The 13,678-nt window shown below is 68.7% G+C and overlaps 1 protein-coding gene and 1 long non-coding RNA gene across 4 annotated transcripts; both read left to right on the forward strand.

Moving 5' to 3' along the window:
• The first annotated feature begins 1,787 nt into the window (after positions 1–1,787).
• Positions 1,788–9,663, forward strand: BTG3 (BTG anti-proliferation factor 3). Of its 3 annotated transcripts, none has more exons than XM_029082738.2 (8): positions 1,788–2,182; positions 2,937–3,011; positions 4,404–4,504; positions 7,585–7,762; positions 8,468–8,605; positions 8,754–8,898; positions 9,054–9,311; positions 9,614–9,663. In XM_029082738.2, exons 4-7 carry the CDS (start codon positions 7,590–7,592, stop codon positions 9,285–9,287), a joined length of 690 nt encoding a protein of 229 aa, XP_028938571.1. In that variant the 5' UTR covers positions 1,788–2,182; positions 2,937–3,011; positions 4,404–4,504; positions 7,585–7,589; the 3' UTR covers positions 9,288–9,311; positions 9,614–9,663. The 3 variants fall into 3 exon arrangements, with proteins under 3 accessions (XP_028938571.1, XP_028938570.1, XP_028938569.1); XM_029082737.2 differs by having other exon boundaries at positions 1,790–2,182; positions 8,486–8,605; positions 8,718–8,898; XM_029082736.2 differs by having other exon boundaries at positions 1,796–2,182; positions 8,718–8,898.
• Positions 9,664–10,493: 830 nt separating this feature from the next.
• On the forward strand, positions 10,494–13,158 carry LOC114817911. The gene is made up of 3 exons (XR_005660954.1): positions 10,494–10,753; positions 10,960–12,293; positions 12,792–13,158. It is a non-coding gene; the product is annotated as an uncharacterized LOC114817911 (long non-coding RNA).
• The last annotated feature ends 520 nt before the right edge of the window (positions 13,159–13,678 follow it).

Consider the following 13,678-nt stretch of genomic DNA (forward strand, 5'->3'; position numbering starts at 1 on the left):
TGCGTATCAGTCTCTCCTCCTTTCCCTCCCGTTATTTAATCTTTAGAAGTCCCGAGGAGCCCTCTCGTGGTGCAGCGCGCGCCCCGACCCTTCCACTGGACCGGATCATCGCCGTGGTCAGAGGTATTCGTTCATTCGATCGTATTTACCGAGCGCTTACCGTGTGCAGAGCGCTCTACCGAGCGCTCGGGGAGTACGGTACGGCGATAGAGACGATCCCTGCCCGCAGCGGGCTTCCGTTTAGCCTAATCGCGGCTCTGCCCCCGGCCTCCTGCGTGACCTTAGGCGAGTCACCTGGCCTCTCTGGGCCTCAGGGACCTCACCTGTAAAACGGGGATTACGACGGTGACCCCCCACGCGGGACACGGAACGTGTCCCACCTGGTTACGTCGCATCTCCCCCGGTACGTAAGAGAGTGCCCGGCCCATAATAAGCGCTTAATGAATGCCGTTAAAAAAAAAAACGGGGGTAATCACAAAGCTCTCGCGGTAGGCCGCACATTACAGGACGGGCAGGTGCGGCTCTTGACCGTAAGCTCACGTGTCCGTTTACTGTCAGATCGCCCCCTCCCAAGTGTTGAATACAGTGCTGTGCACACAGTAAGCGCTCGACAAACGATTGAATGACCCCGACCATCTCGCTGCCGACCTTTCCCACGTCCTTCCCCTGGCCCGAAACTCCCTCGCCCTCCACGTGTGCCCAGGTGATCACTTTCTCCGCCTTCCGGAGACTCGGTAAAATAATCCCGGCTTCCTCCGACTAAGCCCCCGTTCCTCCTACTTCCTCTCCCTTCTGCGTCGCCTCCGCGTTCGCCTCCGTCCGCTTGAAGCGCTCGATAGTCTCCCCCGCCCGGGGCCCCAGAACGCTCATCCGATCATTCATCCGATCGTGTTCACTGAACGCCGGCTGGGCGCGGAGCGCCGTCCGAAGCACCCGGAAACTCCAATTCAGCGACGGAGACGATCCCCGCCCGCGACGGGCTCCCGGTCTTCGTGTACGTGTCCTTCATCTGTTTTATATTAACGTCTCCCTCCCTCTCTAGACTCTTAAGCTCCCCAAGGGGCGGGGAACGTGTCGACCGACTCCGCTGCGTCGTACTCTGGCGAGTGCTTGGTACAGTGCTCCGCGCCCAGTGAGCCCTCGATAAATACAGCCGGTTTGAATAAATACCACTGATATAGCGATGGCTCAGATCCACCGTCGTGGCCTAGCGGGTGGAGCACGGGCCTGGGAGTCGGAAGGTCACGGGCGCTAACCCGACCTCGGGTGAGTCACTTCACTTCTCGGCGCCTCGGTTCCCTCATCTGCAAAACGGGGGCCAAGACTGTGAGCTCCACCTGGGACAGGGACCGAATCCAACCCGATTTGGAATCGGAACCCGGGTCCTCTGGCTCCCCGCTAGGCCGTGTCGCTTCCCGCGCTTCACTCACCGGGAGTAAACGGGGGCGATTTCGCTTATTCCGTCTGGAACGCCACACCAAAGTCTCCGTTTTCGGATCTCGGCCACCGCTAGCGTACGGACGGGACTGGCGTCTCATTTATAAAACGGGGATTCGATACCCGTCCTCCCTCCCGCCTGGATTCTCGGCCTCTTCTTCAGTCGTCTCCATCGAGCGCTTACTACGCGCGAAGCACCGTACCGCGCGCGTGGGAGAGGCCAGTATAACGACGGAGACCTTCCTGCCCCCGGCGCGGCTCACGTTCCAGAAGGGGAGACGGACATTAATGTAAACAAACAGCTCAGTGACAGCTCCGTGGGGGGACGGCGACTGTATCCGACCGGATGATCGTACGTCCCCCCCCCCCCCCGGTGCCTAGAACGGGGCTCGCCCCGTAGCGAGAGCTTGACGGAGATGGTCGTCGTTAGGACCGCGAACGTGTATCGCCGCCTGCGGGGATCGGAGATGTCGACGCCGGGGAGATGGTGTACCGACGGAGGCCGCGGGCTCCGCGATCCCTCCCGCTCCCGAGTAGGGAGAATGACCCCTCGGCCGCACCGTTGCCACGGTTACCCGAAACGCCCGCCACGGTCTCCGTTTGTTTCTTCCTGACGTCATAATCTTCCCCGAGCCTCGGTTCCAAAGCGGTCCCCCATTTCCTCACCGCCTCCGGGCAACGCCGACCTGTTTCTTCTCCCCGCCGACGCCCGGCTCTCCGAGGCCCTGCCGCCGCGCCTTCTGAGGTTTCGATCCGTCGTGTCTTTCGAGCGTCGCTCGTCACGATGAGAATAAAAATCATCGTGGCATCCGTTGGGTGCTCGCTGTGTGCCGCGCACTGTACCGAGCACTGGGGTGAGTAGAAGATAATCAGGTCGCACCCGGATCCCGCTTCACCGGCAAACGGGGAGAGGGAGGGCGGGTGCCCGATCCCCATTTTCCCGGAGAGGAAACCGAGGCGCGGAGCGAACGGCCCGAGGTCACCCGGCCGGGATAGGGCGGGGCCGGGATGGGAACCCAGGACCCCTAGACCGCCAACCCCTACGAGGCCTGGGCTCTTTCCAGCGGGCCGCCCCGGTTTTCCTCGTCTAGCCTCGGGATCCGCCGCGGAAGATGGGGTCGATCCGGGAGCGGGGGTGGCGTTTATCCGTGGAACGACCGCGTCTCTACGTCGAACCCCCCCGGGGTCCTTCTCGACGGCGACCTACGTCGGACGGGTCGAGAGCGCCTGATCTCGAGGCACCGTCCCCCCCCCTCCGCGCTCTCCCCGTGGCCCGTTCGCCCCGAGGTGTACTTAGCGTCGCTTCCCCGCGCCTCAGTTTCCGTATCTGCGAAACGGGGATTAGGTCCGCGAGCCCCGTGTGAGACCCGGACCGCGCCCGACCCGATTATCTTCTGTCCGCCCCGGCGCCGAGGCCCGGCACGCGGGAAGCGCTCCGCGAATACCGCGGTCGATCACCGTCGGTGAACGTCTCCCCCTTTCTCCTTTCCTGCGTCCAGACGGGAGGCGAGGCCGGAGACCGCCGCCGGGGCGGAGGAGCGGAGTCGGCGGCCGGAGGATGCCCGCCCCTCTCCGTAAGGAAAGCGCCCCGGTCGGGGGGGGGGGGGGGGGATCGGGGGCCGTCGACCGCCGCGGGTCCCCCCGCCCCCCCCCCCCGCCCCTCGCCTCTGCACTTTAAAAGGCCCGGCCACCCGCCCGGCGGGCCGGTGCTCGGCCGGGAATTCGGGGGGCTTGGATGCGGAGGCGTGGGTCCGCCCTGGGGGGGGGGGGGGCGCGCCCTGGGTGGCGGGGCCCGCCTCTGGGTGGGTGTACTCGGAGTGCGTGCGAGCGTGTGCGCGCACGTGTCCGTGTCCCCGTCCCCGAGGGTGCGGGGGGCCCGGCCACCTGGGAGGTGGGAATCCGCGGTTGGGCTGGGGGGCTTCCTCTCCGGGGGAGGGGGGGCTCACACGGTGCACCTCCCACCCATGGGTCCCGGGACCCCTGGGCCCCCTCTCGTCCTCTGCCCCTCCCTCCCTCTCTCCCCTTCCCCACCGTCTCCTTCCCCCGACCCCCCCCCAACTCTCCCTCCCCCCATCTCTTCCTCCCTCCCCCCATCTCTTCCTCCCTCCCCCCCATCTCTTCCCCCCTCCCCCCCAAGAATCACCCCTTCCCCCCACTCTCCCTCCCCCCAGGAATCTCCCCTGCCCGCCACTCTCCCTCCCCCAAGCATCTCTCCCCCCGCCCCAGGAATCTCTCCTTCCCCCCGTCTCTTTCTTCCCCCCTCCCCCACCATCTCTTGCCTCCCAAGAATCTCCCCTTCCCCCCAACCATCTCTTCCCCCTGCGCCGCCCCCCCCCATCTCTTTTGCCCAATTGTCCATTCCGAGCACTCAGTCCGGTGCTCTGCACGCGGTCAGTGCTCAGGAAGTACCAACGAATGAATGAATCCCCCTCTCCCCTCCTCACCCCCGGCCCGGGGCCTCGTGGGTGGGTACGCGGCGGGCACGGGCCGAGGCGGCGCGCGCCATTCCCTGCTGGGAGGGGGGCACTGGGGGGGGGGGCGGAGGTGAGGGGAGAGAGGACGGCCGAGGGCGTGCCGGCTGGCGCGCATGCGCGTCTCACGCCCCCCCCCCTTCGCCTCAGCCCTCCTCGGCCCCCCGCCGTGGAAACAGGCCCCCTCTGACCCCTGACCCCGCCAGGGCCCCCACGGCCACACCTGACCCCACGACCGCCCACCGTCACCCCCCACCGTGTGGTGCCCGAGAAAGCGGCCCCCCGAGCACGTGGGGCGGAGGGGCGCGCGGCCAGACCTAGGCCGCGGCGGGCGACGCCGACTTCCCGTGGGCCCGACCCCCTGGGCCGGGAGGGCGGCCCTCCGGGCGTCGGCCCCGGACGACCCGGGCCGGGGGTGACCCGACCCCCAGACGCGACCCCTTAACGTGACTCCCTGACGTGACTGGGCCTCGGCCCGCCATCTTCCCCCCGCAGACCCGGGCCGCCCTGGGCCGCGGACGGAGCCGCTCGTCTGAACGGAGCCGAGCGTTGACCGGCCGTCCCCGGGGAGCTCCGCCGACCTGCGGGCGGAGAAGGTGAAGAAGCCCCCCCCCCCCCCCGCCCGGGGGTCGGCCTACTTGCCGGGTACCGTACCGAGCGCCGGGGCCGACGCGCCGTCCGGGCAGATGGGGCCGGACGCCGTCTCCGTCCCCCGCCGGCTCACGGTCCCCGTGGAGGAGCGGCGTGGCTCGGCGGCGAGAGCCCGGGGGACGTTGGGTTCTCATCCCGGCTCCGCCGCTCGTCCGCCGTGTGACCTCGGGCGGGGCGCTTCCCTTCTCTGGGCCTCAGCGACCTCATCTGGAAAATGGGGAATGAGGCTGGGAGCCCCACGTGGGACGCCCTGATTACCTTGTATCCACCCCAGCGCTTAGAACGGTGCTTGGCACATAGCGCGTGACGAATACCCTCGTTGTTATTCTCTGCGCCTCAGTGACCTCATCCGGAAAATGGGGATTAAGCCCGAGATCCCACGTGGCACGGCCCGCTCACTCTGTACCTACACCGGCCCTCGGAACGGTGCTTGGCCCGTAGTGAGCTCTCAACGGATCCCGTGATTATTTATAATGATAATGTTGGTATTTAAGCGCTTACTATGGGCCGAGCACCGTTCTAAGCGCCGGGGGAGAGACAAGGTAATCAGGCCGTCCCACGTGAGGCTCGCGGTCTTAATCCCCATCTTCCGGACGAGGGAACCGAGGCGCCGAGAAGCGAGGCGACTCGCCCGAAGTCGCACAGCTGACGAGCGGCGGAGCCGGGATTAGAACCCATGACCTCTGACGCCTAAGCCCGGGCTCTTTCCGCCGAGCCGCGCTGCTTCTCACATTTATCCCCACTTGGCACCAGCTGCTTACCTCGTATCTACACCGGCCCTCGGGACGGCGCTCGGCACGTAGTAAGCACTTAATAAATCCCGTAATTATTTAGCCCCATTTGACAGGTGAGGGAACCGAGCGCTTTACCACGTGCCGGGTCCCGGACTAAGCACCGGGGTAGATCCGAGCCAATCGGCTCACGGTCCCTGCCTCGCGTGGGGCTCGTGATCTAAGTGGGAGGGGGACCGGCTGTCGAATCCCTATTTTACAGACGGGGGTGACCGAGGCACGGGAGGTGACCGATCTGCCCGAGGTCACGCGGCAGGCGCGAGGCAGAGCCGGGATTAGGACCCAGGTCGTGCGGGCGGGTCACTTCACTTCTCTGTGCCTCAGTTACCTCATCTGTAAAATGACCCCGGATCCCCCCCAGCGCTTAGAACGGCGCTCCGCCCGTAGTAAGCGCTTAACAAATACCAACGTTGTCATCATCATCCGCCTCCCGGGCCCGGGCTTTTCCTGCTGGGGTTTCCCGCTCCTCCCCTTTGCCGTATGCTGCCAGGTCCCTCCTGGCTCCCTCCGGACCCCGCCCCGGACCCCGTACTCGGTCCTTGTGCCGGCTCCCTCTCCTCCCGACTTCCGTCTTTCCTCTCGGGGGTCTTTGTCGACCTCGTTCTTTGTGGCGGGAGAGCGCGTAGGCGGGCCGACGAAAGGCCACCTGCGACCTGGATCCCAAACCATCTATTAAGCCCCAGCCGGCTTCCCGGTCCCGGCAACGAAGGTCACGGCAGTGGCAGTCTTGGTCCGGGGTGCGCCGGGGGACCGGGCCGCTTGTCTGGGCACCGTCCTCCCTAGACGGGGGGCGGCCCCCCGCCCACCGGAAGCTCTCGCGGGGCCCCCCCGTCCCGGAGGAAGGTCGGGACGTCGTCGAAGGATCGAGAGTGCCGTGTCCCGGACGGGGCGGGGGCCCCGGTCTGAATTCCCGGAGACGAGGTGCCCGGTTGCGGAGAGCGCGCAAGGGCACTCGGGCGGGTGGGTCGGCACCCCCCGGACCCCGGCGGGCTCCGCGGGCCCCCGGTCGTCGGGCAGGGCGGCTGCCCGGACGAGCCCGCGGGCCGAGCGGGGAGGGAGCGTTAGAGCCTCCTCCGGCTCGGGGCGTTTGCGTTTACGGAAACGCCGCCGTCATTCGAGTCTCCCTTGGAAACCGACGGGGGCCGGAGGGGAGCGGCGCGGCCCGGCGGAACCAGCACGGACCCGGGCGTGGGAGGACCCGATCCCCGTCGCGCCGCCCGTCTGCTCCGTGACGGTGGGCGAGTCCCTTCTCTGGGCCTCGGCTGCCCGTCTTTAAAAGGGGGACAGATCCCCCGCATTCAGACCGTGCGCCGCATGGGAGGCGGCCCGTCCCCACCCCGATTTTCACGTATCTCTCCCCCGTCTCTTTTACCTGTCTTGGAGGCGGCACGGCTTAGCGGATAAAGCACGGGCCTGGTGGTCGGAGGGACCCGGGTTCTAATCCCAGCTCCGCCACCCGTCCGCCGTGGGACCTCGGGCAAGTCACTTGACTTCTCTGGGCCTCCATCACCTCGTCGGTAAAAGGGGGATTAAGACGGGGGACGGGGACTGTATCCGACCCGATCGGATTGTACCTGCCCAGCATTCGGAACGGCGCTCGGCGCGTAGGAAGCGCTTCACGAGGACCGTAAAGATGGTCGTCGTCGTCGTCGCCTTGCGGATTCCGAAATGCTCCGGAGGGCCGGGAACGGAGGGTCTTGGATCCTCGGGCTCTAACGGTGGCGATCCTCTCATTTCCGGGGCGATATTCGGAGACCCCGCCCGCACGTCCGTCTCCACCTCCCGCTGGGCGGGGGGGGGGGAAGCTCGGGTGTCCGGAGAAGGACCCCAGAGCCTGAGCCCCCCGACCCCACGCAGAGGCCGGAGCGTGGCGAGCCCATCCGTGACGAGAGGGATGCGGGGGAGTGGGCCGTCGATCGGGGCCGGGGTTCGGACACCGACCGAGGCGCTTGGCGGGCGCGAAGCGCCGGGGTGTGTACGGGAGAATGAGAACGGACACGATCCCCATTCCACTCAGGACTCACCGTCTCTCTCATCCCAGCTTTTCCGATTACGACACGGAGGCCCGGGGGGGGGGTTAAGCGACCGGCCGAGGTCACCCGGCATTCCGGGCACGGGGCCGGGAGGAGGACCCGAGAGTCGCGGGGCCGGGCGGACGGGGTGGCCGACTCCCCGTCGGCCCTCGGCGCGTGAGCCCCGGGGGTTCGGGGAACCGAGGCCTTGCGTCCCCGCAGGGAAGATGAAGAACGAAATCGCCGCGGTGGTCTTCTTCTTCACCAAGCTGGTCCGCAAGAACGACAAGCTGGGCAAGGAGGCCGTGGAGCGCTTCGCCGAGAAGCTGACCGTGATTCTCCAGGAAAAATACGAAAACCACTGGTACCCGGAGAAGCCCTCCAAAGGGCAGGCCTACAGGTACGCGGGGAACCCGAGCCCGCTGGCCGGCGGCGGGGCGGGCGGCCGGGGGGTCACGTCCCCCGGGGGAGCCGCGGGGTCCCGGGAGACGGCGGAGGTGGGTCGGAACCCGGGCCTCCGGTCTCGGAGGTTGGACCTCCCTCTCTAATAGCCATAAGAATAACAATAAGGGCAGTCTGACGGACGCTTCGATTTTCGAAGCGGCCAGCCCGTCGGCGATCTCATCCGATCCTCCCCCCGCCCCCGGCGAGGAGAAGGCGTACCCCGGGCCGTCCGGCCCGGGGGGGGCCGGACCCGGATCTCCGGACTCCCAGACCCTCCCCTCCCGTGGCCCCGACACGGACGGCTCCGTCCCCCGCGAACGTTGGCACGGCCGTGTCTTTTGTTTCTAACGGTGTCCGTCAAGCGCCTTCCACACGGAAAGCCACGTCTCGGGCGCCGGGGCGGACGCGAGCCGGTCGGGTCGGACGCGGCCCGCGCGGGCCGCGCCGTCTAAGCAGGAGGGGGAACGGGTACCGGGTTCCCGTCGGACGGTCGGGGATACGGAGGCCCAGAGGGGCGACGTGACCTGCCCGACTCCCACGGGGCCCGGCCGCTTCCTAGATCCCCGTGTCGCGCAGTGGGGCGGCCCGGGTCGTGGGGGCCGGGGCGGGGCGGGCGGAGAAGCCTCCGCTGACCGGCCCCGGCCCCTCCCGCCCGGCCCAGGTGCATCCGCGTCAACAGGTTCCAGAGAGTGGACCCGGACGTGCTGAAAGCCTGCGAGAACAGCCGCATCCTGTACAGCGACCTGGACCTGCCCCGGGAGCTGACGCTCTGGGTGGACCCGTGCGAGGTGTGCTGCAGGTCAGCGGGGCCGGGGGCCCGGCCCGAGGGCCCGGCGGGGACGCGCGCCGGGCCTCCTCCGGCCCGAGGGCCCCGTGCCGTCGGCTCGAGGGCTCTCCCCCCGCCTCTCCAGGTACGGGGAGAAAAACAACGCGTTCGTCGTGGCCAGCTTCCAGAGCGGGGACGAGAACAAGGATGAGATCTCCAAGAAAGTGACCAGCGCCGTGGACAAGGTCACCTCGGACTACCACTCGGGCTCGTCCTCGGACGAAGAGGGCCGCAAGGAGGCCGCCCGCCCGGCCCGGGCCCCCGAGGTGACGGCGCGGGGGAGGGCGGGGGGGGGGGGGGGCGGCGGGCGGATGCCCCCCGAGGTGGAGGCGTCGCGGGGGGGTCCCGGGGGAGAGCGGGCCGGGCTCCGGGGAATCCCCGGGCGCCCGCCGTGACCCGGGCCGTGCCCTCTCCCCTCCAGGCGTCCCGGCCGGCGGCCACCCCGAGCCCCCTGCCCCAGCGCGGGCCGGCGACCTCCCGTCGGGGATTCGGCCCCCCCCAGGGCCCCCACCCGCCGCCCTTCCCGCCGGGCTACCCGCACCCGGGCGGGAGGAGCCAGGCCTACCGCCCGGGGCCGCGGGCGCCTCCCGCTCCGCGAGGGGAGCCCCGACCCTTCTGGCCGAGCCCCCAGATGGCGGCGCCCCCTCGGCGGTAGCCCGCCCCGGACGGCGGGATCCCCGTGAGTGGACGCGCGCGGGAGGTCGGGGGTCCCCGCGGGCGAGCGGGCCGGCGGGTCCCGCCCCGATAGAGACGCCGAGCCAGCTTGGAAAACGTTCCCGAGGCCGGCCTGGGGGGGGGGGGGGGCGCCGGACCTCTCCCGGTGGGACGGAGGGTCCGTCCGGGCCGCCCGCGGCGTCCAGCGAGCCCGGTAGCGGAGGAAGCCGCGGCGGCCCGCCTGACGAGTCTCTCGCTCTCGGCCGGCTTCTGGGCCGCGGTGTCCATCGAGGCCGATCCCGCGCCGTGTTTCTCCTGTTCCCGTAGCGGCCAATAAAAAAGCAAGCCGGTTCGAGGTTTGAGCAGAACGGCCGTGAGTCGGGCCTGCGTGTCGTTTGCGTGGCGGCGGTGTTGGGCGTGAGGATGGGTGAGTCCCGGCCCTTCCTCCCCGGGGGGCGGAGGGGGAGAGCGGCGGGGCGGTTCCCGGGCCGGGGTCCCCGAGACCCCCGGGAGGCCGCCGGGCCGACCCGTGCCCCGAGAAGCCGCCGCTCCCGGAGCCGGGTTTAACCTCGGGGGGCGTCCGGGTGTCGGCCGTCTACCCCTCGGGGCTGGGTCTCGGGCCCCGACCTACGGAGGTGATCTTCCGCCGGCCTGGTCCGTCCCCCCGCCCCGGGCCCTAATCCATTCTCACGCGTCCTCCCCGCGTCCCCCCCCGTAGACCGTATCTTCCGCGTGGGCAGGGGTCGCCTCCGCGCGCCGTGTGGTGTCGTACTTTCCCGAGCGTTGAGCGCCGCGCTCTGGACCCGGCGGGCCCGTGACCTCTCCTGACTCCCGGGCCCTATCCGGTGGACCGTGCTGTCGCCCGGTGGACTCTCTCGAGATCTCAGCGCACCGCTCCGCCCGCGGCGGGTGCGCCGTCGATCCGTCGATCGAGTTCATTGAGCGGGCGTCTCTTGCGGAGGACCGCGCGGGCGCTCGGGAGAGTACGACACGACACTGACCGAAGCCAGGATCCCTGCCCGCCCGGGGGGAGACGGACGTGAAAGGAGCTCAGGGAGGGGATACGGCCACCCCGGCGTCGTGGAGGAGACGGAGCGCCCGGTCCGGGAGGGCCTCTCGGAGGAGGCGTGATTCTAGGAGGGCCGCGCGGGAGAGCGACGGTCGGACGGGCGGCGAGGGAGGGGGGCGGGCGAGGGCCTCTCGGGCGGGTTCGACGTGGGAGGGGCGGGACGCTTTGACGGGAACACCCCCGTCGGCCTCGAAGTGGGGACGGTTAACGGGCGAAGGCTTTTGGAGACGGGGGAGTCGCGCGCAGCGCCGTCTTTGAGGACGAACGGATCCGGGGAGCAGAAGGGAGAGGCCAGAGGCCACCACGGACACGGCGGACGCGTGGACCGGATCGGACCGGGGAGAGGGGGCCGGATCCCGGAGACGTCGCGGAGCCCCGGGGGGTCTTGCGGGTCGGAGGTGAGAGAGATGGGGCGACGGTTTTAATCGGGCGCTCGGTGGAGTGAGATACGGCGGAGGCGGCGTGCTCCCCGCCCACCTCCTCGTGGTCTACCGGACCTGGGTTCGAGAGGCGAGGCGGGTCGGGGAGGACGCTGGGGTTCCGGGTCCGACGGGGGGCGGGGGAGTAGGTTCCCCCGGGCGAGACGAAGAGCTCTGTTCCCTAGGGACGTCAGTCACCGGTCCGGCTCGCTGGCCGGCCCCGGCGTCGCTCGGCGGGTCTACCCTCCGCCCGGATGAGGCTCCCCGACCGTGTGCCGTTCCGTGTCCCCTAAGCGGGAAGGATACCGACCTGTCGCCGAGCGGAACGGAGAGGGGAGACGTGGTGAGACGACCTCGCCGGCATGTTGACGTCGGAGGGGGCCGCGACCGACCGGTCGGGCACGGTGAACCTCGGGCCGGGCCGCCTCCCCGGCCCCCCGGGGGGTCCTCGGACGTCAGACCGCCGCGGCCCCGTCGGGCTCCGACCGCAACGGAGAAGACGTCCATCTCTGACGGTCCGATCTTTGCTCCCCGGACCCGAGGCGCCCTCCCCGGTCGCGGCGGGCCGCGGGCTTCTCCGTCGGGGTACTCTTTTACACGAAAGCTTACGCTTCTCGTTCCGTCTCTCTTAACCAGCGCCCGCGTCACCCGCGGCCGGCCTCGTCGAGGAGCCGCTCGGGAGTCTCGGGGGGCGGTCGGGGGTCCGGACCCTCCCCGTCGCCTCGGATCCCGACCCCCTCTCGTCTGACGCTGTAGGGGAGGCGACGGGTTCTGGCGTCCCCCATTTCCCGGCAGGCCAGGCGACGCCCCCGAACCCAGCATTACGATCCTCGGTCACGGGAGGCCCCGCGGCAGCCCCGCGCACCCTGGCCGAAGGGAAAGAGGGGGGAGAGGGGCCGGGGCCGTGGGTGGCGGGCCACCTGTGAGGGTGCTGACCGTTGATTCGTTTCCCCCCATCCACAGGGCCGGCGGAGAAGCGGAAATGCCCCCGTCCCCTCCCTGCCGGACGATCGGTCCGGAGGACGGCGCAGCCCGGCCGGCGGCCCCCGTCCCCCCACGACGCGGACGCCGCACCACGGGACGACAACCTCCGCCGTGAGGGGGCCGTACGAGGGGAGCCTCTGACGGGGCTCTGCCGCCGGTGAGCGCTCAGTAGATAGCACCGATGGGTTTACGTCCAAACCTCTACCCGTGCCAGACCGCAGGAGAGGTGGTGAGCCCAACCTCTCGGGGTGCCGCGTCGCGGCGAATCCCCGAGCCCCGCTGGGAGTTTCCGGGGTGGAAGGATACCCCGTCTGACTTTTCCTCGCGGTTCCGGGAGTCCTCGGGTGGTCCCTCCGCGCGCTCGGGGGCTCCCGGGCCGCCGCGAGAGCGGCGTCGTTTTCTCCAAGTCGACGGAGCGGTTCCTCGACGGTCGCCCACGGGAAGGGGCCAAGCTCTCCGCTTCTAACCCAGCCGTCCCCCGTGACGGATGGCGGAGAGGACGGCGGTCTTCAAGGGTCCCCGGACACGCTTCGAGGTAGGGTGAGCGGCTCCTAGGTAGGAGCCGGCTGCGCCTCTTTTCCACTGGGAAGCGGGCCAGCCGGAGAGACCTAGCGTCTCTAAGGCCGGGGACCCGATCTCGGGTGGTTCCGGTCCGCGGGGCGACGCGGACGAGGAAGGGCACTCGCGCCGCGTCTCGGTCTCCGTCGAGCGCCTGCCCTTTCGGCGCCATCCCGTCACCCTCCCGGGAGTAAACGCGATTCCTCGAGGGTGGGAAGCAGATGGGCATCGGGGGCTCTGTGAGATGGGAATGGCGCGGGGGGCGGCGAAGGGGAGGGCGTACTGTTCCCTCGCGGGACGGGATCGAACTTAAGCCGCGGGGACTCGGACGGGTCGCCGACCCCTCCTGCCCCGCTGACCCGTCCGGGAGGTCTCCGGGCGCCTCTCGGGGACGGGCGGCGGGACCTCGGGTCCGCGCCCGGGAGTCGAGTCGGTGACGTTTCCCGACGGCGCGAGCTCTGGCCTGTTCGCTTAGGGAATCTCCGCGGCTCCCGCTCTTCCGGACCGCCCGCCGACCCGGAGGGGAGAGAGGGATCTCGGCGGCTTCCGGCAGGCGATGTCGTGCCGCGGAGGGCAGAGCCGAGCGGCCGTGAGGAGACGTGCGGCTCGGAACGCGTCACGTCCCCAGGCGGGAGAAGGGACGGAGGGTCGCTCGTCCGTCCGCGGGCCCGGGTCCCCGCCCGGCGCCCGCCGCCGCCCTACGGGCCTGGAACCGGCCCTCGATTCTCCTCTTTCGACGCAGGATGCCTTTCTGTGTACGGTATATATTTACATCCGAACGGGGTCTACTCCGGGAAAAGACCTCGGCGGCCATTAGCGGAATAATGAATTGAATGAGAGAATGTGGTCTCTTAATTAAAAGCCGGTCTAACGGTTGTGGGGGTCATGGATCTGGGGAGGGGGAGGGGTGCGAGGGCCCGGGGTCCCGGCGGCCACGGGCCCGGGGAGCGCGACGGGAGGCGGCGGCCACGGAGGAGACGACGGCCGGACCTCGGCTCGGCCCATCCGTCCCTAGGACGCAAACCCAGGAATCCCTTCTCCTTTCTCCTCACCCATCTCCCTTCTCTGCTTTCTTTTCCTCCTCTTTTGGTTTTTGTTCTTTTTTCTTCTCTCCTTTCTTTTCTTTCTCCTCTCCCTTATCTTCTCCTTTTCCCTTTTTTATTCTCCTCTCCCATCTCCTTTCTTTTCCTTTTTCTTTCTCTCTTCCTTTCCCCCTCTTGTCCTTTCTCTTCTTATTCATTTTCTCCTCTCCCATTGCCTTTGCTTTTTTGTTCTTAATTTTCCTTCTTTTTTCTTCCTTCTCTCCTTTCTCATTTTTTTCTTTTCTCACCTTCCTCTCCTTTCCTTTTTTATTCTCTTCCT

This window comes from Ornithorhynchus anatinus, chromosome 17 (assembly GCF_004115215.2).
Source record: "Ornithorhynchus anatinus isolate Pmale09 chromosome 17, mOrnAna1.pri.v4, whole genome shotgun sequence".
Lineage (NCBI taxonomy): Eukaryota > Metazoa > Chordata > Mammalia > Monotremata > Ornithorhynchidae > Ornithorhynchus > Ornithorhynchus anatinus.

What these genes read in the sequence shown, in the direction of transcription:
- BTG3 (XM_029082736.2), top strand. Translation starts at nt 7,590, where the DNA reads ATGAAGAACGAAATCGCCGCGGTGGTCTTCTTCTTCACCAAGCTGGTC. An exon ending in TCCAAAGGGCAGGCCTACAG is followed by an intron (nt 7,763 to 8,467) that starts GTACGCGGGGAA and finishes CGCCCGGCCCAG; the next exon opens with GTGCATCCGCGTCAACAGGT. An exon ending in CCGTGCGAGGTGTGCTGCAG is followed by an intron (nt 8,606 to 8,717) that starts GTCAGCGGGGCC and finishes CCGCCTCTCCAG; the next exon opens with GTACGGGGAGAAAAACAACG.